At 43.9% G+C, this 27,434-nt stretch overlaps 1 protein-coding gene and 1 long non-coding RNA gene across 7 annotated transcripts in view; one reads left to right on the forward strand and one right to left on the reverse strand.

The window, feature by feature from the left end:
• The window catches only part of RBKS (ribokinase), an 81,447-nt gene that overhangs the window by 1,463 nt on the left and 52,550 nt on the right, over positions 1-27,434 (reverse strand). Inside the window, exons 8-9 of one of the 6 annotated variants that reach the window (XR_012496288.1) lie at positions 25,743-25,848; positions 20,500-24,504 (exon numbers count right to left, since the gene is read on the reverse strand). The exons of 2 other annotated variants lie outside the window; for them this stretch is intronic. Coding sequence is in view for 2 of the 4 variants with exons in the window: in XM_019735339.2 (XP_019590898.2) it covers positions 11,604-11,765 (162 nt within the window). In the remaining 2 variants the exon portion in view is untranslated. Of the gene's footprint in view, positions 1-11,444; positions 11,766-19,422; positions 19,445-20,499; positions 24,505-25,742; positions 25,849-27,434 lie in introns of those variants that run through there. 3 more of the 6 variants (XR_012496287.1, XM_019735339.2, XM_019735341.2) reach the window with 3 other exon arrangements.
• LOC141571522 (uncharacterized) overlaps positions 5,687-27,434 on the forward strand; it is a 41,923-nt gene continuing 20,175 nt past the window's right edge. The window contains exons 1-3 of the long non-coding RNA XR_012496290.1: positions 5,687-5,813; positions 19,886-19,986; positions 21,114-21,304. This is a non-coding gene — a long non-coding RNA (uncharacterized LOC141571522). The remainder of the gene's footprint in view (positions 5,814-19,885; positions 19,987-21,113; positions 21,305-27,434) is intronic.

A 27,434-nucleotide genomic window follows, 5' to 3' on the forward strand; every position in this document is an offset into this window, starting at 1 on the left:
CAATACTTAGTCATATGTTCATCTAACAAATGTATTTTAAATAAATGTGATAACACAATTTCACTTGAAAAATCATTCTGATAGTTAACAGTTTTCAGGGTCATTTTCCAGTTTTTCCCAGTTCGCTGGCCTTTTTGGACCCAAGAGCTTTCATAACAAATCTTGAGGCTGTGCTTCAGTCTTTATAAATGCCTTGGCATGATAGAGCATTTCAGTTGCGGTCGAAGTGTTGAATGAGCTGTGTGCCTAGCGCAGTGATGGGTGCTAGAAAAGGAGTAAAATCCATTGTGGATTAAATGCTAAATAGTGTGGCAGTATTTATAAATGCTGTTGGATTTTAAGAAAGGGTTTGAAGAAAGCCTCCCTAAAGAAAGGAGTCCTCGTGGAATGATTCACAGATTTATAGAGAGAAGGAAGGCCTCAAAGAACAAAGACCCAGGAGGAAGAAAGAACAGAGTGAGCTCATGAGACAGTGAATGGCTTTAAGGAGAATGACATTTTCCCTTGTTTACACAGATAAATCAATCAGTATTAACTTGCCAGGAGTCACAGTAATGAGGTGTGAGTTCAACACTTCCCTTCCTCCCAGAAATGTTTTCTGAGTGCCTGAAATGTGTCAGGGACTATGCTAGGTGCTTTGCAGTTGTTCGTCAAGTCTTTCTTGAAGAAAACCAATAGAGAAAGAGATGGACACGGTTCCTTGCCTCCCTGTGTTTACAGCATAGCAATGTGATAAGAGAAAGGCCTGAAACCAGAGAAATTCTGAGCTGCATGGAAAGTATATTATGAAAACATGGAAAATGCCACAAGATACGAAGAATTAGGACAAACTCTAAGATTCCAAGTCTTGATTCCTCCTTATACACAAAATTAAATTCCATGTAGATTAAAAGCATGAATGTAAAAATTATAACAGTAACATAATAGGAAAATTTAGATGAATATTTGTATAATCCCAAGCAATAAAACCACAAGTATGTCAATAAATTCAAAATCCGTAATGAAAAAAAAAGATTTTAATTAAAAAATTTTTTTTTTAAGTTATATTTCCAAAGACACTAAAAACCAAATTAAAAAAAGCACAGATTTGGTAAAAATTCTTGTCAGACACGTGACATATTCCCAGTATTCAAAGAATACCTTCAAATTGCTGGGAAAAAAGACAAATCCAGGATAGAAATGGACAAAAGATATTGGTCTGCAGTTTCAAAAGAGGAAATGTAAATGGTCAATAAACAATAGACACATGAAAAGATAATTATTAGCAGTCAAAATGCAAATTAAAACATTATTTTGCCCATTAGATTGATAAAAGAGTAAGATTGTTAGCAAGAGCAGCAAAGATGGAGGTGGAGAGGCCAAAGGTACTCCCATACATTGTTGGTAGGAATGTGGAAGAGTAACAATATTGGTTAAAATAAAAAATGGGTATGTATTTTGACTCAGCAATCCTGCTTCTGAAAAATGTACAAAAGTTCTATAATACTGGGATATATGTACAAAATTACTTATTGCTGCTTTGTTTTCAAAGGTAAAACACTGGAAATAATGTGATTATCTGTCCAACAGGAAACTAGATGACTGAACTTTTGTACATTCGTATTATGGACAAGTATACAGCTGTTAAAGAGCATTGATGAGAAGTCTACAGTTAACGTCAAACTTAGTGGGAAAAACTGAATGCTTTTCCCCGAATCTTTGGAACAAGTCAAGGATTTGTTTTTGCTACTTCTATTCAACATCATATTGGACTGCGTAGCCAGTGCAATAAGTTAAGAAAAAGAAAGAAAAGGCATACAGATTTGAAAGGAAGAAGTAGAAAAATCCTAAGAAATCCAGCAAAAAAACTACCAGGAATAGTGGGTTTAGCAAGAAAATAAGATACAACGTCAGTATATAAAAAAATCAGTTGTATTTCTATATATAATAACAATGAACAATAATAAATTAAAATTATCAAAGCAATACCATTTATAATAGCATAAAATATGAAGTATTTATATTTCATATCTCATGACTATGTACAAGATTTATTATACATTCTTATTATGGCAAGTAAGTCAGAGATTAAAGAGAATTTAGATATTAAGATAAACCATGTCTATGAATTAGAAAACTCATTAAGATGTCAATCTCCCTAAAGTGATCTGTAGATTAAATGCAACTCCTATAAAAATTTCAGCCCACAATTTTTAGAAATTGGAAAATTAATTCTAAAATGTACATGGAAATACAAAAGACCTAGAATAGACAAAACAATTTTGAAAAAGAACAAAATTGGTCAATGTAAAAACTATCTTATTTCAAGACTTACTAAAAGTTACAGTAATCAGACAGATACTGATATGAGTTAGACGTGTGGATCATGTGAACAGAAAAGAGAACCCGGAAATATATTTATTTTTAACAAGGCAATTCAGCGGAGGAAAGGATAGCCTTTTCAACAAATGGTGCTGGGACAAAAGGATATCCATATGCAAAAACATGAAACTTGACCTCACAAGATACATAAAAATTAAGTCCAAATGGGCCATAGACCTAAATGTAAGCGTTAATACAACAAAAATATAGGAGAAAATCTTTGTAACTTTGTGTTTAGGACACTGAAAGCATGAAACAGAAAAACTATAAATTGGACTTTAATCATAATTAAAAACTTTTGCTCTTCAAAATAATATCAAAGGACAAACCACAGACTGGGAGAAAATATTTGCAAAACATATATAAAGGACTCTTATAACTGAATAATATAACCCAGTAAGGCAAACAACCCAATAAAAATAGACAAAAGATTTGAACAGAGACTTCATCAAAGAAGATATACAGAGGGCAAATAAGTAACAATGAGATAATACTATGTACCCATTAGAAAGGCTAAAATTAAAAGGGCTGAAAATACTGACTTGGAGTAGATTTGGAAGAACTGGAACTCACATCATTTGTGGAAATACAAAATCATACAAATACTTTGGAAAATAGTTTGGCAGTTTCTTATAACATTTACTTATAACCCAGCAGTTCTACTCTTAGGTATTTAGCCAAGAGAAATGAAAACATATCTACATAAAGACATATGTGAATGTTTATGGCAGCGTTATTTATAATTGTTTCAAATCTGAAACAATCCAAATGTCCTTGAATTGACTAATGGGTGAACAAACTGTGGTACATCCATATAATGGAATACTATTTAGCAATAAAAAGGAATGAACTGTTAATACATAACATGGATGAATCTAGAAAACATTATGCCAAGGGAAAGGAGCCAGACACAAAAGTGTCCACTATATAATATATTGTATGATTTCATTTATATGACATTCTAGAAAAGGCAAAAGTATTGTGACAGAAAGCAGGCCAGGGATTGGAGAATATCAATTGCAAGGGGCTGCACAGGGAAGTTTCTGGGGTGATAAAAAGTTCTATATTATGATTGTTATGGTGGTTAAATGATTGTATACATTGTGAAAACTCATTGAATCATACACTTAGAATGGGTGAAATCTTACTACTTTGTTTCCCTGAAAATAAGACTGAACTGGAAAATAAGCCCTAGCATGATTTTTCATGATGACATCCCCTGAACATAAGCCCTAATGCGTCTTTTGGAGCAAAAATTAATGTAAGACCTGGTCTTATTTTCGGGGAAACACAGTACGTCTGAAAATTATATCTCAGTAAAACTTATTTTTTGAAAAGGTTGGGTGTGGGGGGCATTGGGTCGTGCAGGAGCATGCATTTTGAAAACCTTGGCAGTGTTTCTTAGTGACCAGTGGACTCTAAAGTATGTGGTTGGGATAAAGACAGGCTGACTGTGGGCCGGCCTCACTGAAGTGTCGTGATTGCCATATTGGAACCTATCAGCTCTTATATGGAGAGCCTTAATGCTACGTCTGTTCTTCCACTCTGAATGTGTCTCTTTCTTCTGGCAGTGTGGACTTTGAAGTCAGATAGATTGGTATTTGCAGCTTAGCTTTGCCACTCAGTAACTTTGCAGCATTGGGAAAAATTAATGTAAATTGTCTGTGACTTACTTTTTTTATAAATGAAATGAAATTATTAACATCTTCCTCATAGGGACTTTGTGAATCTATCGTTTCCAGCCCCTCAGTTACCAGAACTCTTTAACACCCGTCGCTACTGCACTTACCTCTCTCCTCACTCCCTTGGCCTCCCTTGCTCCGCTGCACACCGTCCGCAGACTGGACATGCTCATTCCATCACTGGTTCTCTCCCTGCCCTTCTTCCTCCCCACCCTGTTCCACCAGGGCCCCCTTGCTCTGTATCTAGTCTGAAAGCCATTGATTGTGCCAGTCTTCTTTACCTTATCTCGCTGTCTGCAAAACTCCTTTCCTTCCTTTCTTTAAAAGGTTCTGTTCCTTTATGTCTTCCCAGAGTGCCCTGTTTTGCCACAGCTACTCGAAACGCTTTAATCATCTACACGTTCAACCTAACAACCCCCATAAAAAGATGTTTTCTATTTCGTGTATGCCTTTGTAGGGGGGCAGGTATAGGTTAATTGTTTAAGTGCACATCAAGGAGGAGATCGGCTTGCAATTAGGTTGGACCATCCACAAAATGGAGAAGCGAGTTATCTGAGGGATAGATTCCACAAATAGATAAATTGTTAAGAGCCACATTGAAATTTATGAGTCTATACTGATATTAAATAAATCAAGGAAAAAAAAATAATGGAGAAGGAAAAACTCATCCTTAAAGTAGAATTCCAACTAGTAAATATAGAAGTTTGAAAAATCACCAGTTTGTATCCATCGTTGTGATAACCGATTCTGGCAAGAAGCATCGATGGATGCATTAAAACTGCTGGATAAAGGTTTGGTGAGGGCAGGATATTTACGTTTCACAGTATCTCCCCACAGGTTACCTATTAATTACAAAGGGAAAAGAGTAACTGTACGATGGAGGAGCCAGGTGGACACTGCCCTGACAGTGATCAACACGCTGATAATGAGACAAACTGACGTCACACGCTCCCGGATGTGGGGCCTTGGCTGGGCTACCATCGCTTGTGTGGTGTTCCTGCTCAAAGCGCACACCCTAACTCTGGTCACGGGAAGCATCAGGCGAATGTAAATTGAGAAAAGTTCTATAAGACATTGAGCTTGTATTTTTCAGAAATATCAATATCCAGAAAGACAAAAAATGTTGAGGATCTGTTTCATATTAAAGGAGACGAAAGCCATGTAAGAGTTACATGCAATAAATAATCTTGGACTGGCTCCTGGACCAAAAAAATTATATGAAGAATATGATTGCACTGTGCATATAAGATGATTTCAGTGTTAAGGTTCCTGAATTTGGTAATTATTTTGTTATGTACTTGTTCTCAGGGGATATATCCTGAAGTATTAAAGACGCACAGTCATGATGTCTGCAACTTACTCTCAAGCGATTCATAAAAAACAAACAAAAACATATTTATGTATTTTGAGAGACAGCAATTAAATATGGCAAAATGCTAATTGGTGAAACTGGACAGTGTATCAGAACACTGAAACTTTCCTGTAACTTTTAAAAAGTTAAACATTTCATTAGAAGAATTAAAGTTTTTTTAATGGAAGGAATTTTGCTGAAGAAATTTTAAAAATCAACATCAGTCACTTTGTAAATTTGCAGATTAGTCAATTTCAGCCTCTGAATGATTTCCCCGTTTTTCTTAATTAAGTGGACACCTGCTACAAGTTGGAGTGAACTGAACTGAGAGCAGCTCTTTCCTGCACGTGGGAATACCCCATCTCATTGAAGCAATTTACTTTGCAATGACAGACTAGGCAGTGACACTGACCCAAAAGGTAAGGGGACTGGGAGGGAAATTTTCTGGCTGTGACAGTGACTGCCGAAAAGCAGAGGTCTGGGATGTTAGTGACAGGTTGTTGTGATGGCATTGTAGTGCCCCATGCCAGTAACACAACTGCTCACTTCTGTCTTCAGCCAAGAACTTTGATTGGTGCAGTCCCCATGTGTTCAACTCAGGAGAGGCCAGAAATCTTGTCTGCTTCTTTTCTCGACGACTCCCCAGAGTTACACAATCCTTGAAAGTAGTATGTGCTCAATTAACGACTGCTGATGGACCGACTCTCAGGTGCTCACATCCCCACCATCTCACTTTCATGGAAGTGGGATGGGGGGGGGGGTGTGGGTTGTGTTCCACCTTCTTCACAGACAGGGCAGCAGTGGGTCCTCTGGGCCCAAAAGAAGTAGGGAGGCCCCTGGCTGATGGGCCATCAGCTCAAAATCACGAAGACCAGTAAATGTTATCTTAAAAGTCATACTACATCCAACAGTGGAGAAGCTCTTTGAAATTTAAGCGTGAAAGGGGAGGAAAAGTACTACTGAAGCTTCCCAGAGGAGTAGAAGGGTAAGGGAGTGAACTTTTGTTCTGTGTCAGGAGGCAGCAAAACCCGGTACTTTTATACACACACAAGTCTGACCTCATGTCATCTTTACCCCTGAAACTTGAGGGAACTGTCTTAGAGACATGAATTTGTACAGGGTCACACAGTCAGTGGCGGAGCTGCAGTTTGCACCCAGATCCAGTAGATTCCATGCTCTGTTCACATTACACCACACAGTAAACGGTGGTGGGAGGCAGGCAGGCAGGCAGGCAGGCAAGAAGGAAGGAAATCCAGCTGAAGAGTCTCTCCCTCTTAATGTCTCATACTCCTTTGCACTGCTCTTAGGACACCTACGACATTGTACTATTTCATGTACAAGCTACAGTCGGGGACACTTGGAAAACTCTTTGAGGGCAGAGACCACATCTGTCCCCTCTCTCTCCTATCTTATCACTTAGTGCTTTGAGTTGACCTGAACTATTGGTTCTAGTTCCATTGTGCTCTCTTCTGTGGGGGCCAGATGACCCTCTCTGAACTACGTGGGACTTTCCTTTGTGTCACTGAACATGGAGGTTGTGTTGCCACAGCCCAGAGTTCCTTGATAGTCTCACTGTTGAATCTGTTTATACCACAAGGCTCTCAAGTGCCAGTAAACTGCTCGGCTGTGGATTCACATCTTCAGTATAACTATTTTTATAGACAGGTATGATTTTCTTTTTAGATGGAAAGTGCTTTAAAAGTGGAAGCTGTATTGTATCACTGTGACTTTCCTGTAAGTAAAGTACTTTCCAATCAATCATTCTTGGAGTAATGAAATTGTTCTCATTGATACAACGTGGTGGTTTTAACCTTTTACTGAAAATTATTTTTGTGCCAAAGGGGTGATGGCATAATAAGAAACCTTCAACAGAAATACCCATGTGGCTACTATTCATTGTCGTCTCACAGTGATTTCCTCTTAAGGAAGAGCCGCTCTTACAGAATGGATGTGGCATTCGAAATTCCTGCGCTCCTGAGGGCCTTGCCACTCGTGGGTTCTGACATGTTCTGCTCTGTGATGCCCGTGGAGGCAGTGAGAGACTCAGTGAAGTGAAAGGACAGCAAAATGTGCCCTATGGAGTGCCCAAGCCCTCTAGTGGGGTGGGGGGTGGGGGGGGTCAGCCTCCCCGCAGGGCTGGTGGGGCAGGGAAGACTCGTGAGCAGCTGGAAGGAGGACCCCAAGGAGAGAGTGTGAGAGGTAGGCACCCCTGAGGGCAGCACCACTGCTGGGGTGTGGGGGTGGGGTGGGCTGCCTCTGCCCCTCGGACCTGAGGCAGTGTTGCCCTGGGGAGGTTGGTTGCTCGTTTCCCTTCTCCCTTTCAGACCATCCTCTCTGTCCACCTGCCCACTCCCTATTCCTTCCCACTGCGCCAGGCCCGCCCGGAGCCCTTGGCTATGACCATGGGTCCACTCCCTCAAGAATTTACCAGCTCACATTCCAGCCTCTGCGCTCTGACGAGAGATAGACGCACACTGATAAACCTCGTGGCGCTGGCAGTACATGCTTGAAATGCTGGCAGTGAAGTGGCTGAAGGTGCCACCCTCGCAGAGCACACCTACATGTAATCCAAGTCCGATGGTCTGCGTTAGCTCTTTCGCCTGAGGTTCTGCTCAGAGTCAGGCCTTCTGCTCCGTGCTGTGCATCTTACCCCCGTTATGTCCCAGCAACCCTGTGGAGGCAGGCGGACTTGGGCTGCAGTGGACGGTTATGCGAGCTGGCACTACACAGGGTACACAGGTGAGGGGTGACTGGGTCTGCAGGCCATGCTCCGCTCACTAAGCGCTGTGCCTCTCCAGAGGGGTACCTCCTTCCAATTTGCACAAAGTGCCACAGAGACGGGATTCCAGGAGGTTAAGTAACGTGCCCAAGGTGAAAAATAAAGGCAGTAAATGGCAGTCAAGAGTTGTACCCAGGACAACAGTGGAAATCCAGCCAACAGAGAAGCTATTGGGAGAGAGAGACTGGGCTTTTGGCTACTGCTCAAATCTTCCTCTTTCCCCAGGGGAAAGGCTTATGGTTTCTATAGCTAAGAAAAAGGACAGGGATGAGAGAGTGAAGGCCATGAATCTCTAATGATGTCCCCCTGCGTGGGGTCTTCTTTTCCTTTGTGTGCTTAGGGCACGATTAGAGGAGAGACTGTGAACAGAGTTGCGCTGGGCAGGTGTGGGGGGAAAGGGAGGGTGCAAACGAAGCAAAGGTTTGGGACAGAATCTTCAGATGAACAACCAGAGAGTTCAACCTGGGTAAGGAAGGAAGAGAGGTCAGGACGGGGTCAAGAGGTCAGAAGAAAGTAGCGGGAGCCAAGGAATATGAGAACAAGTATAGGCGGAGGTGAGAGGGCTGATTGTGGTCAGAGAGTGGGACGTGAGGCTGACTCCCACAGAACAGAAGCAGTGCCAGGTATTAACCCTGTCCTGGGAGTCACGTGGGAGGGGAGGCTGGAGTGGAAGTGAAGAGTCACTGGAGGTGAGGGCACCGAGGAACTATGAGACCTGGTGATGGTTCATCCTCATGGTACCGAAGTCATCCGACATCATGGCAGCTTTGGGGTGGAGAGAAAAATGGTGATGTAGGTGCCAGAGTCTTAGCTAAACAGAGAACGATCAGGAAAGGAGGTCCGGGCTTCCTAACTGAATTGCATAAGCCTCAAAGATGCAGGAATCTCTTCAGGAGGATAGAAGGGGGTGGGCTGCAAGCTTTGGGATCAGGAGCAGCTTTCACCTGGGGAGTTAAGGGTGTAAATGAGCTTGCTTTTGAGGAAGAGGACAGCCAGAGGGCTTACGTGGAAGGTTTCGGGGGGAGAAAAGCACAGCAGTAAAAGCGACTCTTTTAGGTCCCCATGTCTCTCTGACCCTCCTCCTTTGTCTCTGTCACAGGTCCCTCTTCCTCCTCTGGTTCCACAGATTATTGGTATTCTCCTGGGTTCTGTCCTTCGCCCGTTGCCCTTCTCATGCCCCACAATTTCTGGGGTGTCTCAACTACTATGCAGTGAAAGTTTCAATTGCTGTGAATTCGATGAGTCCTAAGTCACTATTTTTAACCCACACGTTGCTCTATTTTCAGATCGAATCTGCTCGACCAGCCCCATGTCTCTTGCAGGCAACTTGAACTCAGCATGCCCGAATTGAATTCATAACTACCCGAACGTGGGCCTCTTCTTATCTTTTCAGTTTGTGGCACCTCCACGTTGAAAATCTGGGGCTCTTCTGGTTAGTCCCCTGCCGTATACGTCCTTAACCACCAGTTGCCAACTTGAAATGCTCGATGCTTCTCTAACCTGCCCTCTCACCTCCATCTGTACTCCTGCTGCCCTACTTTTCACGTCACCTCTAGAGGACCACGCTGACTTCCTAACTAGCCTCCCTGCCTCCAGTCTGGCCCCTTCCATTCCGTCCTGTATCCTGCTGTACATCCTGGCCACCTCACTTCCATGCCTAAAGCTCTTTGAATGTTTCTCATCTTTCTTAGGATAAAATTTTAGCTCCTTAGCATGGCACATGAGGCTCCCTAGCCCACTTTCCCAGTTTCAACTCTTCTTCCTGTTCACGTGTGGAACCTTGGGTCTTCATTCGTGGAGCTATCTCGGCTTCGACTCCCTAGACTAACTCTTTCTCATCTTCTAGGACTCCACTCACATATCTGCTGCCTGGCACTCGATGCAAAGCACAGTGCTTGCCCGACCCCATGAACCTGGGTAGGGACCCTCCTATAATTTGGTCTTTGTTGCTTCTATACCCTCAACGAGTGCAATACTAGGCTCCCTACGGAAACAGGTGCTGACTGAATCAGGGACCGTCAGGAGGACGGGTGCTGAGTGATCGGGCCAGGAGCACACGCTGTCCCGAGAATGCCCTGTGGGAGGGATGACAAGGAGACAGTCTAGTGAAAGTCCTGGTTTGCCAAATTCCAGCTGGTAGAAAAGTGGATGAGTTGGAAGGTATTAAGTGTGGTGGGGAAAAAACACTCCATGTGATGCAAATCCCCAAGGTAAGGACTTGTCAGGCGGCTATAGCAGATCTCAGACAGTCTTGCAGGAATGATGTCAGCATGAAGCTTCATTTGTTAGGAATCTGTACCCACACTGTCCGGGTGATTCATCACCCAGACTGCCGAGAGACCCTAACAGTTAAAGCCCTTGCATTCCTCTTCGATGTCTGAACACATTCCATTTGACAAGTAGATACCACTTTCTTTTCAAAACCTCTGCCTACACAAAACTATTCAAAGCCTACACTGTGGACCTGAATTCCTCCGCCAGGCTTGTGGTTTCAGAGGCCAGGGAAAAGGCAAATGGGATGAAACATGACTAAATCCCCAGTCAATTTCTTCTTCACAAAAAAGGATATTGCAAGGGGCTCAGGAAAGGGGGAGAGAAGAATGTAAACCCTCCGGGTCCCCGCTGCCGTCCACCCCATGCAGTCACGGCTGCACCAACTGCTGAGGGCGCCACCCGCAGGCTAGCCTCCTGCTTTGCTTCCAGGTTCTAAGAATGCAGTGCCTGCCTTGTTCCCGTTTGCAGAAGGTTGCGGCATGAATATCTGGTTGGGCCTTGGAAAGGAAAAGTCATTCTTTGTCCTTAAAGGGCCAATCAGGAGACTTGCTGTCATTTTCCTCAGGAAGCAGCACTGAGGGAAAACAAACCAACCTGGTTTTAAGTCCTGCCTCCCCCCTTTTGTTAGCTGTTACCTTCTAAGCATGGTAAATTCATTATCTTTACACCTACGGTGAAACTCCTCTGTGGTAGCTGAGAAAAGTGTTTTTCTCAAGTGGGACGCTGCAGTAAGTGGTCTGGCTGAGTTTAAGCCCAGATTTCACCACTCTGGCAAATTACTCCACCTTTTTGTGACCGTTTCTCTGTGCCATGCGAACCCACTGCACAGAGCTGTCGTAAATGCTGAATTATTAGGTTGGTGCCAACGTAATTACGGTTTTTGCCGCCTTTTAACATTTTAAACCGCAATTACGTTGGCACCAACCTAACAGATAATGTACGCAAGAAGGCCTAGCACTGTGCCTGGAGCAGGGCGGGTGTGATGGACTAGATGGTATCACCTCGCATGCCCTTTATTTTGCTAACGTTTTTGGAAATGGAAGTCTGTAACCTAGGTCAGAAGGGGCCAGACAAGGGTTCGCAGATACAAAGAGGGTCATGATCCTGTGGCTCGTAGGGCAAGGGTTTATGCTGTGACTGGCTTTACATTCCCAGCTCACAGTAGAAGGATGAGGGCATCCAGAGATGCTGTCACAGCCCGGAAGACGCCGAAGAGGCAGGAGCCAGCGTCCTGTAGCTCTTGATTACAAGGGAGGCCAGTTGCAGAGAGTTCTAGCACTGGCATCTGTGTGTGCTGTGGTCTCTGAAATCCATTCCTCTGTGGGGGAAGGAGAGATACTTTACCAGATCTGTAAAGAGGGTGTGAGTACATTAAAGAAATGTAGTGAGTATAAAGGTCCCTCTTGTCAGTGCAGCACTGGACAATCTGGTAAAGCTCATGCTTTCATTTGGGGTGAAGGAACAGAGGGAGAACAGTGAGCGAGGCTTCTGGGAAGGGCTGGAGGACAGCAAAGGAAGAGGGTGACCTGCTGGCAGGGAAAGCCGGGCGCCTCCACCAAGAGGGCTGCTCTGATGGAGGACCCCGTTTTCCATCACAGCAAGCCAGCCACGGACAGAGGGCTGCTGCGCAGGGAGAGGAGGTGGTGGAGAGCCTGGAGGGCGGCAGGCAGGCTGAGCAGATGGTGCGGGGACAAGATGATTTTGGAAGACATTTCTCTAGTCGTGCTGGGGGGAACCTGAAGTCGGGGCCTCTCCTGGTTCGTGGTGGACATTAGGCTACCTGATCCACCTTCTTCGTGTGGCTGACCTCACTCAGTGTGAGCAGAAGGAGAAAGGTCCCGGTTGACCGTTCATTCCATCCAGGGCATGCCTTCTCAGCTGGATAGTACCTGCGCACGGGGGATAGTCATTCTTGTAGGGGGTGGGGAGAAGGGGTTGTGGTGAAAAGAAAAATCTTAGATACAATGGTTTGTGGCTCTCCAAAGGGACACAGCGCATAAACAGAGATGATAGATAGATAGATAGATAGATAGATAGATAGATAGATAGATAGATAGGAAGAAAGAAAGAATATCTGTGGTATTCAAGTTTCATGGGAGAAGAGGGCAATTAGGGGAAAAAAAATTCTTAAAAGGCTCCTTGGGGTGGGTGGGTGGTGACGAATAAAAGGGTGAGAAACAATGAAGCCGGGCCTCTTGTCCCAAAGAACTGCCAGTGGCCCAGTCAGGGTCTCCCAGTGCATTAAGAAGCCCTCGCCAGCAACCTCTGAGTTGTAAGGCACACTCGGCAGGTGTTGGTAGCTCCCTGCTTTGTTTCCACTGAGCCAGAAATTCCTACATCTCCCAGCCAGTTCCTCTCTAGTTTACCTCAGTCGACAGTCTCCATGGCCACCAGTGTGCCATGCCCACGCTCTGGAGTGAGAAGATTAGAACTAGCGTGGCCTGGCCTAGCTTCTTCCCAAGGCAGGGAAGTGCAAAGGTTCTCTCCTAAGCAAGCAAGACGGAGTGGTCTGATAAACATACCCTGAGATACAATGCTGCTTACACAGGACGAGAGCCCCGTTTCACAACTTGGATGGGCTGTCTTCTCTTATCAGAGTATGTTTATGTCATAAGGATGAGATCACACCCTTCCCAACCTCAACCTTCCAGCCTTCCCTAAACAGATCTGTTTAGAAACATGATGAACACTGAAAATCCAGGTTTCTTATCATTATTGTATAAGGTCTACTGGTTTTCTAAATAATCTGTAGGGAACATGATAAATCGTTATGTCATAAATGGATACGACTTTGGCTTCTATTAGCCACCTTAATTACGTTTAAATTTCAATTATTAGGCTGAGATTGTCTGCTTTTAAAATACTCTGTGATTAAAAGAGCAAGTATTTTCTGCTTTAATATATTTTAAATGACCACTATTTCATATTAATCCAGTATGAAACTGCATGCAGTGAAGTTCCAATGTGCTTTTTATTTCTGTCTTTTAAATAGGTAGTGTTTCTCCTGGCTCAACAGTTTATGAGCTATTTGATTTAAAAAAACCCAGCTTTATTGAGATAGAATTCACATACCATATTATCTGCCTGTTTAAAGTATACAATTCTGTGTCCTTTAGTACATTCATAGGGTTGAGCAACCATCATCACCACAGTCTAATTTTAGAAATTTTCGTCCCCCTAAAAGAAACCTCGTACCCATGAACAGTTACTCCTCATTCCTCCCCACCACCCCAGACCTGGGAACCACTAATCTGCTTTCTGTCTCTATGGATTTGTTCAAATCCACATTTTTGAGCAAAATCATCTCATATTCTAATTCCATAATTAACTGAGAACTTACTATTCCATGATTAACTGATCATTGAATCCTAATTAACCACTTCGGTTCCTGCCTAATCTCTTGATTTCAGCTAGCACCTCGTGTGAAAAGTGAAGCTGATATTGCCCAGAACTGTTGTGTGTTATTAAAACTGCATCCCCATAAGCACGAAGGCAAGGGCTTTAGCTTCCCTCCTGCCCGCATATGTGCACTCAGTTCCCTATAAAGTTGTCAAGTTATAGCCTAAACGTACCAGGAACTTGCTGTTGAAGAATTCCTATGGTGAAGTGGCTTGTAAAGGCTAACCCCTGAGGCGAAATCCACCCACTTTCTTTTCAAGCACAGACATATTAACTGGTCTGGTTAGTAAACCCTGATTTCTGTAGATTTGGTTTGCTTGAGGGATTTTCTTTCTGGTCCTCTTTGCAATGATTCCTGTGTGTCAGCGGACATTTAGCGTGCTTTTTGAAGGTCACGACTTCCTCACACAGGGCTGACATGGCTGAAATGGACGGCTGGTGTGTGACAAATTCTGGGCATGAGACCCTCAGTGTCCACATACATATCCGTCTTGGACGACCATCACAAAGCTTTCCATAAAAAACAGTATGTCTGAAAAACGGATGTATTTTTGTAGCCCCTTGTAGCCACTAATCAGGCATGGTTTTCCTGTCTTAACACCAGATAAATTAATGGGCTGAAATGGCAGAATCTGACACACATCCACTAAAATGATGAATCAGTCATTGTATAGACAAAAAGGTGGAACTCCTAGGGGAATGATAAATACAGGCGTTCGCCCCACTCTCTGCCCTGACATCATGCTCGGACTCCCAGAATCCAGTCTGCAGAACGACACGTCTTTCACTTTTTCTCAGTACTTTCTGGTTTACAGAGTATGTTCGTAGGCGTGCTTCCCTTCGCATCTCATTACAATCCTGTGAAGTAGGCAGAGTGGGTCTTTCATTTTCCAGGTGAGAAATCAAGTGTAAGAACGTGCCCAAGGTCAAATGGCTAGGTGGTAGGAATGGGGCCCCTCAGCTGAAGGCCACTCTCCATTAACGCAGTGCTCTGGGGAGGCCAAACAGGTACTCCAACTTGACTCACAAAGATCTGGAAACTTCTTGTCTGGAACACCTTTAACAGCTGGGGCACATCTCTGACTACCCTCAATGAGAGCAATACTTCATCTTCTAAGTCTGTGGTTCTCAAACTCCAGGGTGCTTCGGAACTGCCTGGAGGGTTTGTGAAGCCGATGGCTGGGCTCCACCCCCAAAGTTTCTGATCCCTTCAATCTGCGGTGGGGCCCGGGATTTGTGTTTCTCATGCAATCCCAGGTGATGCTGATGGTGCCACCTTGGAGAACCACTATCCTAAGGAATTTATTTCTGGAAAGAGTGAATCATTTAAAATTAAGTCTAGTGATTAAGGTGGGGGATCATACGAGGGACTTACACCATGGGCCAAAAACAATGGGCAACTATAAAGAACAACACCAGCGCTGAAGGAAATTCAAATAAAGAGGCCCCCCGGCAGGTTCTGACCAATGGCAGTTTGATTGGACTAAAAATGAAGGTTCCCAATGTAACTCCTTTAAAAGGGAGTGCAGTCTTGGATGTGTGCTCAAGAATTCCTCTCCTGAGTGTGTAGGAACACCTTGCACAGTGGAACATGTGTGAGATGTTCTTTATCAACCTTTTATTTTCCAGCTTTAGAAAAAGAAAAGCCACGGAAGAGACACCCACATTAGAGAGAATCAGTATTAAGGAAGAATGAATAGCTATTGCCAGCAGCCGAACTAGTCATCTGTATAACAGGGGTCCTTTCTATGCTGCAAACACGAGGGGAAAACTTTGACTCTTCCTACCCTGACTTTTCTGGAAAAGGTGAAAAGGTCTAATTTTGGATGCCAAAGAGAAACACGGAACATTTTATGGGGAAAAGACTTCCAGCAGCAAAGAAAAATGAATTACATTAAGCACTTAAGCTGGGAGTCAATCCTTTGTGTCACAGCAGGGAAAAAAAGAGGTGGAGGCCTGCCTAAATATTGCTTCTAATTTTATTTTCAATTCTACATTACATTAAACTCTCCTTGTCCTCTTAAATTTAAAGCTACCGCTGACACAGATTGCTGTGCCTTCTCTCCTTTGACATCAGTATTTCTCTTGAATTATGCATTTCCATCTGGAATGAGGTTTATAGGGCTAAAGCCTCTTTCATTTAGATGGATGTATAAACAGACAGGGATCATTGGGGGGTTGAATATAAAATCAATGGTGGGGAGCAATATATGTTCAGGGCAGTGTTTCACTGCCCCAAAGGACTGTAAGTGGTCTTACAGTGACACTGGTCTTACAGTTTTCAACGTATTGATTGAAATTCAACTACTTGAGGACAGGAGTGGGAATTTGGGATAAGGCGAAGCTCCGTGTTTTGCACATTGCTTGAGTTTAGAAAAGAGGAGACTTTTATGCTTTAGTTACAATCATTTAATGTGAAAAATGTTCTCGAATCAAAATGGTCCCATGAAAGCAGCTATATCACAATGTGTTTTGGCTGAAACTGGCTGTGCCCAGCAGCCATATCATGATGTCACTTTGTCCCCAGTCCAGCCCCAGTTTGACCAGTGGTAGGCCAGCCTGAAGAACATGTAAGGGTCTGTTGTCAACTTGGGATTCGGTCGGCCCTGCTCTGGCGACCTGGGCGTGGCTGGGCAACGAAGCCAGGAGCCCAGGGGTTCAGGGGCAGGGCTGACATGCGCTCAGCAGGCGCCACTCTCAGTCACAACCTTCACTGCTCCTCTGTGTGGCTAGCCACACAGAATGGCCTCCGGAGACTTAAAACTGGTTACAAACCCCATTCTAGCCAAAATGTCTGTGGTGGATTAATTATTCTATAATTTAAAGAATTCCATTATTAATGAAAGAAAAGTAGAATCCTAAATATGAGCTAAAACTGGAATAAAAAAGGCCCATTCTTCAGGCCATATTAATGGAAGCTTTGTATATAAATAACTTTATACATTGGTGATTAAGATGGCACTTAAAACTAAAATGTCTGTTAGTGATTCACTGGGTTCTAAAGCCTGGCCTTCTGTGGTCAGCGACCTTTTTTCTTTGTGACTCCACTGTTGTAGACAGAAAACAGTTAATCCAATATGACTTCGTATCTCACAGAAGATTCTACTAAAACATTTTCTGCCAAATGTTCATCTTCCAACAGCTGCTTTTTCATTTCAGTGAGAGGTACTTGAAATAAAATCATTGTTCTCTGTGAAAATTGCATGCTAAATAATATAGAGCCACCAGATTATTAAACGGCAAAGGCATTTGATAACATTAGCACCAACCACAGGTTCCACTTCTGCTGATACACAAAATTTTGAGTAATTAGTCATTGCACAATATTGTATTTATATCCTTTTTTGCTTGAGCTGTTAGGCCACAAAATCAGCCGGCAGTTGCTGTTATAAAAGGGTTCTCTGGGTTATTTATAATGTTTCTGCTTCCGTCCAGTTGCTGCTTCACTCTTGGGTCTTGGGCCAGGTCTACACTGTGAAAATGAAGGAAGGAACTGAGCAATCGTTCTGTGAATTTAACTGCTGAAAGCTGGTGTGGAAGATTCACAACACACTGTGTGTGCATTGGCTGGAATACCTGGGCTTGCTCTCTGCACAACTCAGGTGCATCACACACTGGCTCATTTGTCACTTCATCGGGGGAGAGCGTGTAGTTACGTGAAGGCAGGAGGAAGCCAGGGTCTCAGGCACAGGTGATAGTGTGAGATATCTGAACTTGCATTATTTTGCAGAAGAGTTTCCTTCAAATGTTGCTTCCTTTAAGTGAAGGATACATTTCTGCTCCAAATGCTTCTCTGTTACATGGATGAGTGATTCCCCAAAATGGGGGTGGCTGGCAACCAGGCAGGCCCCATGGGAGGGCACACAGGACTCACCTGAACATCATTTCATTTTATTTTTTGTAAATTTCTTCCTGTGCCGTCTGCAGAATCACTGATGATATGACTGTTTCTAATTGCAGTAGGTCTTAGCTCTTAGGTGGGTCAGGGCTCAAAAAAATCCTGAGGACCACTGAGACTGGTAGATGATCTATTTGTTTTGACCGTGAAATAAGCATCCTTTTAGTTCCCCCACCATTTTTGAAGGGCATGAACTACCTACCTATGTCCTCTGACTCAAGCTCCTAAACCCACTTCTCAACATTTCTGTTGCCTCCTCCCGAGTCCAGGCTGCCATCCTCTCTCACCAGATCAACGCCCCCGTCTTGGGATGGTTCTCGCCGCCTCCAGTACCATAATCTGCAATTCTTCACACCACAGCAGTGTTTGTCTTTTTATAAAGTACATATCTGATCAGATCTACCCCAATGGTTTCCCGCTGCCCCTAGGAGAAAGTGCAAGTTCCCAGCTGTGGCAAATAAAGCCCTCACAACCCATCCCTCATACGGCTTCTCCAGTCTTCCTTGTATTCGAAGCTCTTTCCAAACAGAACGACTTGAAAAGGCACAAACATGACAGGACATGACATGCTGTCTTGATGCTGGGCTGTTGCAGGAGCTGCTGCCTCTGCCTGGGTGAGCTTTCACCACGCTGGCTTAGCCTTCAGCTCACCTCCTTCCCTTGCCCTCTCAATGCAGGGTCCTTGGGCCCCTCGGGCCAGGTGGGTCCCTCGCTGCACTCCCACAGCGTCCCAGGTGATCACCATCACAGCACTTCTCCTTCTGACTGTGTGGGTTCCATGCTCTTCTAGACTTAAGCTGTCTGGGTCAGGGGCTGTGTTATCACACGTGTGTCCCTCTTATACCAGTGCATGCGTGCTGTGAGGACAGAGCCCCAGAGAGCAGATTCCACGCTCGCGGCCTCATGTGGAAAGGTGCTGGCTCGGGTAGTAGATGGCCGTCACCTGTGGCTAGTTGGCCGTCAGCGGTAACCAGTTAGCCAATTAGCCACTGATATCACTGCTGCGGCTGTGGTAGTGAGTAGAGTCGGGAGTCGAGTCGGTGAGTCGGTCAGTTGGCAGGCAGAGAAGCGGACAGCAGACTGCAGATTGTGTGGCTGCAGCCGCCAGTGAGACGACAGTGGTATGACTCCCCTACCTATGGCTCCGTGGGTGTTCCTTTTTGGCCTCACCACATCCTGCGTTCTTGTATGGGGAGCGGGAGCTGAGACCCCGCAGGCCGCCCCGTATGACAAATGGCGCAGCGAGCAGGATCTCCCGCACGACACCTGCTCTTTGACGTGCAGAAAATTCAATTAACGTGTGCTGAGTAAATGAGTACACAGTGGGATGCGCCTCACCCCATTCTGCCAGTGGTAAAAAGACCCCTCTGGTAAGAGGGGTCCTTTCCATTTCTTAAAGGGCTGTTTTCAGCTCTAGAGGCCACTTCTGTTTCATCAACCATGGAACTACCAGGATGCTCCAAGAACAAAGTGACAGGCAGCCTAAGGACCCTGGCTGTGAACAAACCCTATTTCAGTCTTCTCTCTCTAGCAGTTTAAAAAGCCACGAAGAGTATCCCACACAGAGTGGACACATCATTTGAGAAGTCAGCAGGTAAACATAGCAGCCCCTTTAAGTCCTGGCACTCGAGGCTGTAACTCAGGGACATCTCCACCTCTGTCCACTTGGAGAACTCGCTGCTCTCTACAGTTCTTTATGGCTTGGGAAGAGGGAGAAGAGAATGAGAACCCAATTAATTAAAAAAAAAGACAAAGAGTAGAAAAAAGGGGTTCCAGAAGGAGAGGATCAAGAAAATAGGGGAGAGGCAATAATAAAATAGTTAAGGTGTTTCAGAATTGATGAAAAACACAAAGAGAGATTCAGGAAGAATTAAAGAGTCATGAGCAGTATAAGTAAGAATAAATTCAGATCTGGGTTCATTGTAGTAAAACTGCAGAGTGGCAAAGACCAAGAATTTCTCTGATGTAGGTGATGTAGGCTGAATCTCCATAGCACTAAGCACCTCTGGCAGAAAGGTCATACTGTGTTTGTAACGTTTTATTCTTAAAAACTACCTGAAGCAAAAATAACAAAATGTTAAGAATTAACAAAGCTAGGTGGTGGCTCTATGGGTGTTCATATTATTATTTGTACTTTCCAGTATAATTGAAATATTTCATAATTTATAAAACGGAAGGAAGAAGAAAGGAAGGAAGGAAGGAAGTTTGACTGGCCTTTGGACTACAGAGCAAAGGAGTAAATGTAAGTATTTGATGCAAATTATATTCACTTACAAAGTAATCTATACAATTAGATTCCCACAAGACTAAGTAGAAGAAAACGATTTTCCTAACTCGGTACAGGATAGCCATGGGGAAGTCGTTTTCTAGCAAATGTTACCATGATTTTTCTTTTCTCAGTTTTGGTTGGTTTTGATCAAGGACGGAAAAGGATATAAAACTTTCAGTTTTTAGAGAATCTTCTCAGGGGAGATGTAATTCACCTAACCTCTGGACTCCCTCTATCCCCAAATCACATAGCTTTTTCAGGGGTTGTACTGTAGTATAGAGCTTTCATAAATTTTTAAAGAAATGGAAATAGGAAGAGGGAAGTGAGAGTGACTAGTTGCCTCTTTACACTCTGTCCCACAGTAGTACGTTCTGCGTGTACGCGTGTACACACGTGCCCGCGTGCGCACAGCATTCATGCCACTAGCAGTTTAGTCACGGAGAGCACATCAACAGAGATAAAACACAAAGTATACACGTCACTGACCTGCAACATGCATCGTCTCACACAAAGGGCAGACATGTTCAGCAAGCTGTGATCCACACCTGTTTTCTCATTTCCTTGTTCACCCATCAGCAGCAGCGGCATTGAGGACAGTGGGCATGGTTCCAACTCACTAGGCTCTATAGTTTGGCTCCACATGGTTTTCTCACCTCCTCCTCCTGTCAGGCCTACCCAGGAAATGCTGCCACACAATGGAAACCACTTAGAAGGCCTCCAGTATGGCCCTGGCAGCCCTCCCGAGAACACTAGTGTAGCATTGGAGGTGAACGGCCAGGAGCAGACCGCTGGCTCACTGCCATGGGAGCACACTGATGGCCAGGACACTTACGTAGTGGGGAGAAGTGGCTTCGGTGTGGGCAGCTAAGAGGAAACGGAGTCTTAATTGCAGATGGGTGAGCAAGCTGCCACAGCCTCATACCATCCCTTCTCACTGGGAGAGGGACTATTTCCTGCCCCTTCCATTTGGTACTGTCTAGGTCCGCAGAACACGCTCAATCTCCATTTAGATTTTGCCGAGGTTTAAAAAGTTGTTCTTTCTCTACATCCTACCTCCACCCTCGCACACTTCTCGTCTATTTCCATTGCTTTTCTTTTAGTCTCTGGCCATATTGGAGTTCCGAAGCAGGGCCAGGGGCCCCAGGACCCCTTGGGAGTCCCTAGGATGTGCAGGCTGAGGCGTACGTACGTGCGTGTCCAGCTCTGGCTGTGGGACCGTGCTTTAGGAAATGGAAAAACAGCTTCGTCCTTGGCCCTGTTTCAGTTCCTCAAAGTGAAGATGACATTTCTGGTAAGCAGTTACAATTAGATTTTTAGAGTCCTGGGTTTTCAACGGATCACATGCAGGATTAAGAAAGATAATTTGAAATATTTAATTCTGCCTGATTAGCTAGTAAATGAGGTGATCTGCTGATGTAGAAGTAATGTAATAGAGCTAATTTGCCCCCTGGGGCATGACAGCTGTCTTGTGCCTTGTCAGTCAGTCTCTTTAGCCATTACCTTGTCCTCGGTCCTCTCTTTCTAGTCAGAGAACTTTTGTGTTGTCTTCATCTTTTCTAGGTAGCACCAGAGTTAGCAGAGTTTGCACAGAGATCATGTCCATTTATTGACATCATTCCTCAGGTTAAGGTGGCTGTTGCAAAGCCTCATTTGGGTTTACTTACTTTTATGATGCCAATTTCAGAGATGTCATTTGCCCTCTGTAACTCAATGTTTTTGGTCTGGCCTTTCTATACGTGCAGGTAAAATCATCGAAAGATATGTTGTAAAATATCTCTATGTTTTAAAATAACTGGGTCACTATTTTGTTTTCAAGTCATTAAAAAACAGCATTTGTATCTGAGATTTATTCTTTCCTTTGGCATATGCAACGTAGAATTTAAGGAATGTAAGGAATCCTGTAGGTCTTCTAGTCCCCTGAGAACACGGGCTCAGTGAGGCTAAGTGACTGTCACACACACACAGTACTTTACCAGAAGGAAGTAGAACTGTTTCCTTATTTCAGGAGGGCCTGATACCAAGCATTGTACTAAGCGTTGGGGTTGCCACAAAAGAACTCTCTGGGCTGGACCTTGAGGATGAGTAGGAGGTTGCTAGGCAGGGAAGGAGGAGTATTTTTCCTTTCATTAAACAAGAGAGTTTTGGAATGCTAAAAAAAGAGGAATCACCTTTTCCCCAGCCTCTCTGGTTAGCAGTTCAGGCCTCTCTTTAAAGAAGTTGAATGAAAAGATGATTTGGTTGTAGTCTCTAAAAAGGGTGCACCGCTTCTCTAGGTCTGGTCACGCAATGACAAGAATGAATGCGCATGATCTGTGCCAGGACCGGTGATACCTGGGCTGGCCTGATCCTGCCACACTGCTCTCCATGCAGTTCAGTTCTTTGCCCTGTATAGGAAGATGCTGGAGTTGAATGGCGGTGGGACCTGGGTTTCCCTTTAGCAATGTACAAACTCTGTGTCATGGTGAGTGATGCAAGCTCCTGGTACACGCGACCTGGTACCCTTAAATAATCCAGGTGAAGTGAACAATCAGACACACAGGGACCTACTGAGAAATACCACATACTGAATGTTTACTTGTACCAGGCACTGTTTTTAGGGCAATTCAGGGGTTATTGCATACAAGGGAGGCTGCACTGTACTGCACAAAGCAAGCAGTGCCTTTGCAAGATCTGGCAGCTTTTGAAGATCTAGAGAAATGGAGCAATTAAAGAAGCTTGTATCATAACAAATGACAAGGAAAGTCAGTGCTGGAATGCCACATAGGCGAGATCGAAGGCTATGCAGACCGCCACCAAATCAAGAGGCAGAATGGTATGGTAGAGAGTAAGTACATGGGTGATAGTCGGGCAGACAGACCTGGAATCAATTCCTGACTCTGCCAACTTCCCAGCTGTATGACTCGAGGCAGGTCGTTTGTCTTTGGGAGCACTGTTTCCTCTTCTCCAAAGGGGCATTCCCCCATCTTGCAGGGTGGTTCTGAACATGTGAGAGGATGCATAAGAGTGCAGCACCGTGCCTGGCGCAGAATAGTGCCCTGCCTTTCATGATTAACCAAGAATCCTCATTCCTGAGAATCGGTCAGAATCAGGAATTTCAGGGGTCGAAGATGCCTCAGAGAGCACCCATTCCAGACACATCCTGTTTGGATGCACAGCCTGAGCCCCAACCCTGCTGAGTCGTTTGCCCACAGCCGTCTGCTAGCTCATGGCTAAATCAGGATAGGAGCTCCCACATCACCTGCCCTTACCCTCTGGGCTCGATGACGACAGTAAACCGTACGCAGAAGTCTTGAGATAGTTCACCCAAGACGTGGTTTAGGCTGAGCATGTTTAGTGCATATCAGGTTATTTTCTCCTCCCAGAACAGGTGATTTTTCAGTATTCACTTTAGGTCACTTCTGAAGCATGTTCATTTGCTTTCTTTCTTGTGTCAGTCTGCTTGGGCCACCATAACCAGTGAACACAGACTGGGTGGCTTAAACCACAGAAATGTATTCCTCACAGTTCTGGAGGCCGGACGTCTAAGATCAAGGTGCTGGCAAGGAAGGTGTCCTTCATTCTGAGGCCCCTCTCTGGGCGTGCGGGTGGCCACCATCTTGCCATATGCTCACATGACCTCTGAGAAAGCTAGTCCTCTGCTGTCTCTTTTAAGGACATTAATCCCATGGGATCAAGGTTCCATCCTTATGACCTCATTTAACCTTCATTACCTCCTCATAGGCCCTAACCGCCAAGTACAGTCACAGTGGGTGTTAGGGCTCCAGCAGATGAATGTGGGAGGGGATACAACATTCAGTCCAAAGGCCTGTGTTACACATGTTCCTCCATCCCTCATGAGCCGGTCCATTCAGGTCTATTTCAAAGAGGAGGCAGATGAACGATAGTATGTGAACTATTTGGTACCTAAACATGAGGCATCACCTGTGCCTGGTCCCTTTTACAACTCCTCCCGGTCATCAGCTAATGAAGACCAAGAAATGTGGCAAAAGTCAACGTCTGGCTCATTCAATAAATTATTAGTAGTGGAATGAGGGTGGAAGAGTTAAGCTGAGATACATACGCAGACCCATTCCGAAAGAAAACTTGAACATGAGTAAAATTTCTCTGAAGATCTGCTATGCATTTGAGTGACGAACAGAAACAGTGCAGCTTTGACATTTATTCTGATATTTCCAAGGGAAACTGTATCAAATAACATATTTTTGAGGGAAATTGTTTTTTTTTAGAAAGATTAAGAAAAAAAGAAAAAAACAACTGTCAAAGCGGGTAGTGAAGTATCCAGACTTAAGGAGGCGTAAGTGCCCTGCATCTGAATGTAACGCTGTCCTGTTTCTTTGGCATCAGGAAACTCCATTCAGAAGTCACCTGAAGTCAGAGGGCACTCAGCCCCGTCACACGGAGGTTCTGGAATGTGTGGGAGGTTCTTCATGAGACCAAGAGTGAACGGTGGCCAGTCACTGGCTCCTTTGTGAGGATAATGGCCAGTACAACCTGGGAGAATGATATCACTTATTTGCTAGATGTGGCTCCAAATAGTTTTCTCCTATGTCCCAAAGTCAGATTTACTCTGGATGTCAAAGTAATCCATGAAGTACACAGGGTGCTGGGAAAACTCAAACACTTCAGAAGAACACAGAGGAGAATGCAGAAGTCTTCCTTTATGACTCCTTCCCCGCATTCTACTCCCCTTCTATGAGTAATGACCCTAGCAATTTGTGGGTTTTTCCCAGATTTTAAAACATGCTTTTGTTTCCAAAAACATGCTTTTATTTTCAGTTATTTAAAATACACGCCACCATACTATTATAACTGGACTTTTTTTCTACTGATGATTATGTAGAACTGTCCGATTTGTTTGTGGCTATTACAAAGAAAGCTGGGATACACATTCTTGTACAATACTTATATACATGAGCATTTCTGTAGGATAGACGTTTAGAAGGAGATGTACTGGGTCAGAGGGAGACCACATTTTAAAAATTGGTACTGTCTAACTGCCCTCTGAAAACACTGTATGAATTTACACGCCCACCAGAATTATATGAGAACCTGTTTCCCAATTTACTTGGACTTGGACATTACTAATCTTTATTTTTTGCTGACCTGATGGGCAAAAAAGGGATCTTACTATTATCTTGATTTGCATATTTCTGATTTCACATGAAGTTGAACACTGTCTCATTTCTTTATTTTTTTGTATTTCTTCTGTGAATTGCCTATTTACATTATTCTAGAGAAGTGTTTGATTTTTTTTTTGAGTTGTAGAGGCTTCCCATAATTACACATATTAATCTCTGCTGTTGCAAATATTCAAACTTTCTGTTCATAGATATTCTGTTAATAGCTATTCATGCATGAATGTGCATGGAAAAAAATGTGGAAGAATTTACACTAGAAGGATAACTGGTTACATCTAAGTGGTAGGATCATGGGTATTTGACTTTGTTATCCCTTTCTACGTTGTCTTCTCCCCCCCCCCCAACACTAAGGATATGTTAATTTTATGAGTAGAAAGAAAAATAACCCCAGTAGAGTTATTAGTGGGGTAAAGGTGATGGAAGCTCTCACGGCAATTCTAAAAGAGGATTTCCCAAGGTACTTTGAGTAGTGGCAATATCAATAGATACTTAATACTCCTAAGGTCAAAATTTGAAGCAAACAACAGTTACTTCTTGGATTAAAATAAATTGATATGACAATCAAAGTTACCCTTGTTATTTTATAGTTACCTTTTTGGCATCCAAGATTGTATCACTCATTATTCACAGTATTTTACTGTTCCAATCCTTTTTCAAGTATTGGCAGTCAACAGTAAGGGACACTCAAACATCTTGGCTGTAACAGAAGGTTTTGGACAGAAATGTGCCTCAGAAACTGTACTAATTATTAACAAATGCAAAGAATGTAGGTGTTGATCAGAAAGACAGAGGAAGAGAGAGTGCTGTGCTGGGGAAACACAGTTTAAGGAGACTAACACTGGCAGTGTCCATATGAGAGCTGGTGGGTATTCAGTGCCCTCAGGAGACTGTGGCTAAGAGGGAAACAGCACCTCAGTTTGCAGAGTTGAGGAACCCCTCTTAGGACACCTAAATTCATTGATTCTAATTACATCTGGCAATATTAGTTTGGCTTTCCACTGGCCAGGGCATTGGGGGTGGGGAGAGCGTATAGGATATAGGGTACAGGGAAAGGTCACACCAAGGTGGGAATAGTGGCCTTTGAGATGCTGGGTTTTCAAAGACTGAACTGTCATTCTAGATGGTACCTCGGAGGTGGAGTAATGGGAGCCTATCCTTGAAAGCAGCCTGGATGCTGAAGGCCAGACCCCAGGACGAGGGAACTACAAGGAGAGGTTAATTTAGAAAGCTATGGGTAACCCACCAGCCCCAGCAATCACCCCACCCTCATGAGTGCTTCTGTGCAAACTTGAACAGAAACTCTCTGCACTTCCTACTGGTACAATCGCAAGTTTAGAGCTGAGTCTCAAGCCCTCAGTTGTCCCTTGGTTGCATCCATGCGGCTGGGCTGATGCTGCCGAGGGCCTTACCAGCAACTGTGAATACTACAGGACTGAAGTATATAATGGGTAGAAAGACAGGGAAGTAAAGAATAAGTGAGAGAGTCCCGCATGCCCCTGGCTTTTGATTCCTCTCGGCTTACTTATATATATACCCTGAATGATGATTTATTACCAAGTGAGGGATTCTTGAGAAGACAGATTTAGTCTATGGGCTGAATTCTTGTAATTAGAGTCTCAGTGTAGATTCTAGGACGTAACCACTTACATGTAGAAAAGCAATTTATATATAATTTTATAGAGCTCACAGGCCAAGGATAATTAGTGTTACAACCTCTTGTATCACACTAGCACAATAATCTTAAGATAGTACTGTGCTTAAACGTGTAACCCTGACTGTGAAGTGATTATTCAGTGCAATCGTGCGCACAAGGAAGCAAAATCCCTACCCTTCAGGTTGGAAGGCCTGCAGTGAGGACACGGGCGCTGTGTCATTTTGAGGCTGAGATTCAGACAACATAGAGAGATGCGAAAAGAGACACATCTGTCATGTCTTCCAAACTGAGCTGAGGACATCTGCAGCTACTGCTACCATCTCACTCTAGTACAACGGGAAAACGGATGCAAAAATAGAAGTGATATATCCAACTATTAACACTGAGGCAAAACAGGATTGTGCAGAAGCATTGACGTAGAATGGGAAATGGCTCCTTCCACGGCAGGCTGTCTGTCTCAGGGGGACAGTGTGCCAACTAACTAAAGATGTTTCCACACCATCCATGCCATCCCTGATTTACTTATTTAATTTTTTTCCAGCTTTATTGAGGTATGTTGACAAATTAAAATTATACATATGTAGGATTCAGAACATGATTTTTTAAAAGGTGTACACAGTAAGGGATTA

This window comes from Rhinolophus sinicus, linkage group LG05 (assembly GCF_036562045.2).
Source record: "Rhinolophus sinicus isolate RSC01 linkage group LG05, ASM3656204v1, whole genome shotgun sequence".
Classification (NCBI taxonomy): domain Eukaryota; kingdom Metazoa; phylum Chordata; class Mammalia; order Chiroptera; family Rhinolophidae; genus Rhinolophus; species Rhinolophus sinicus.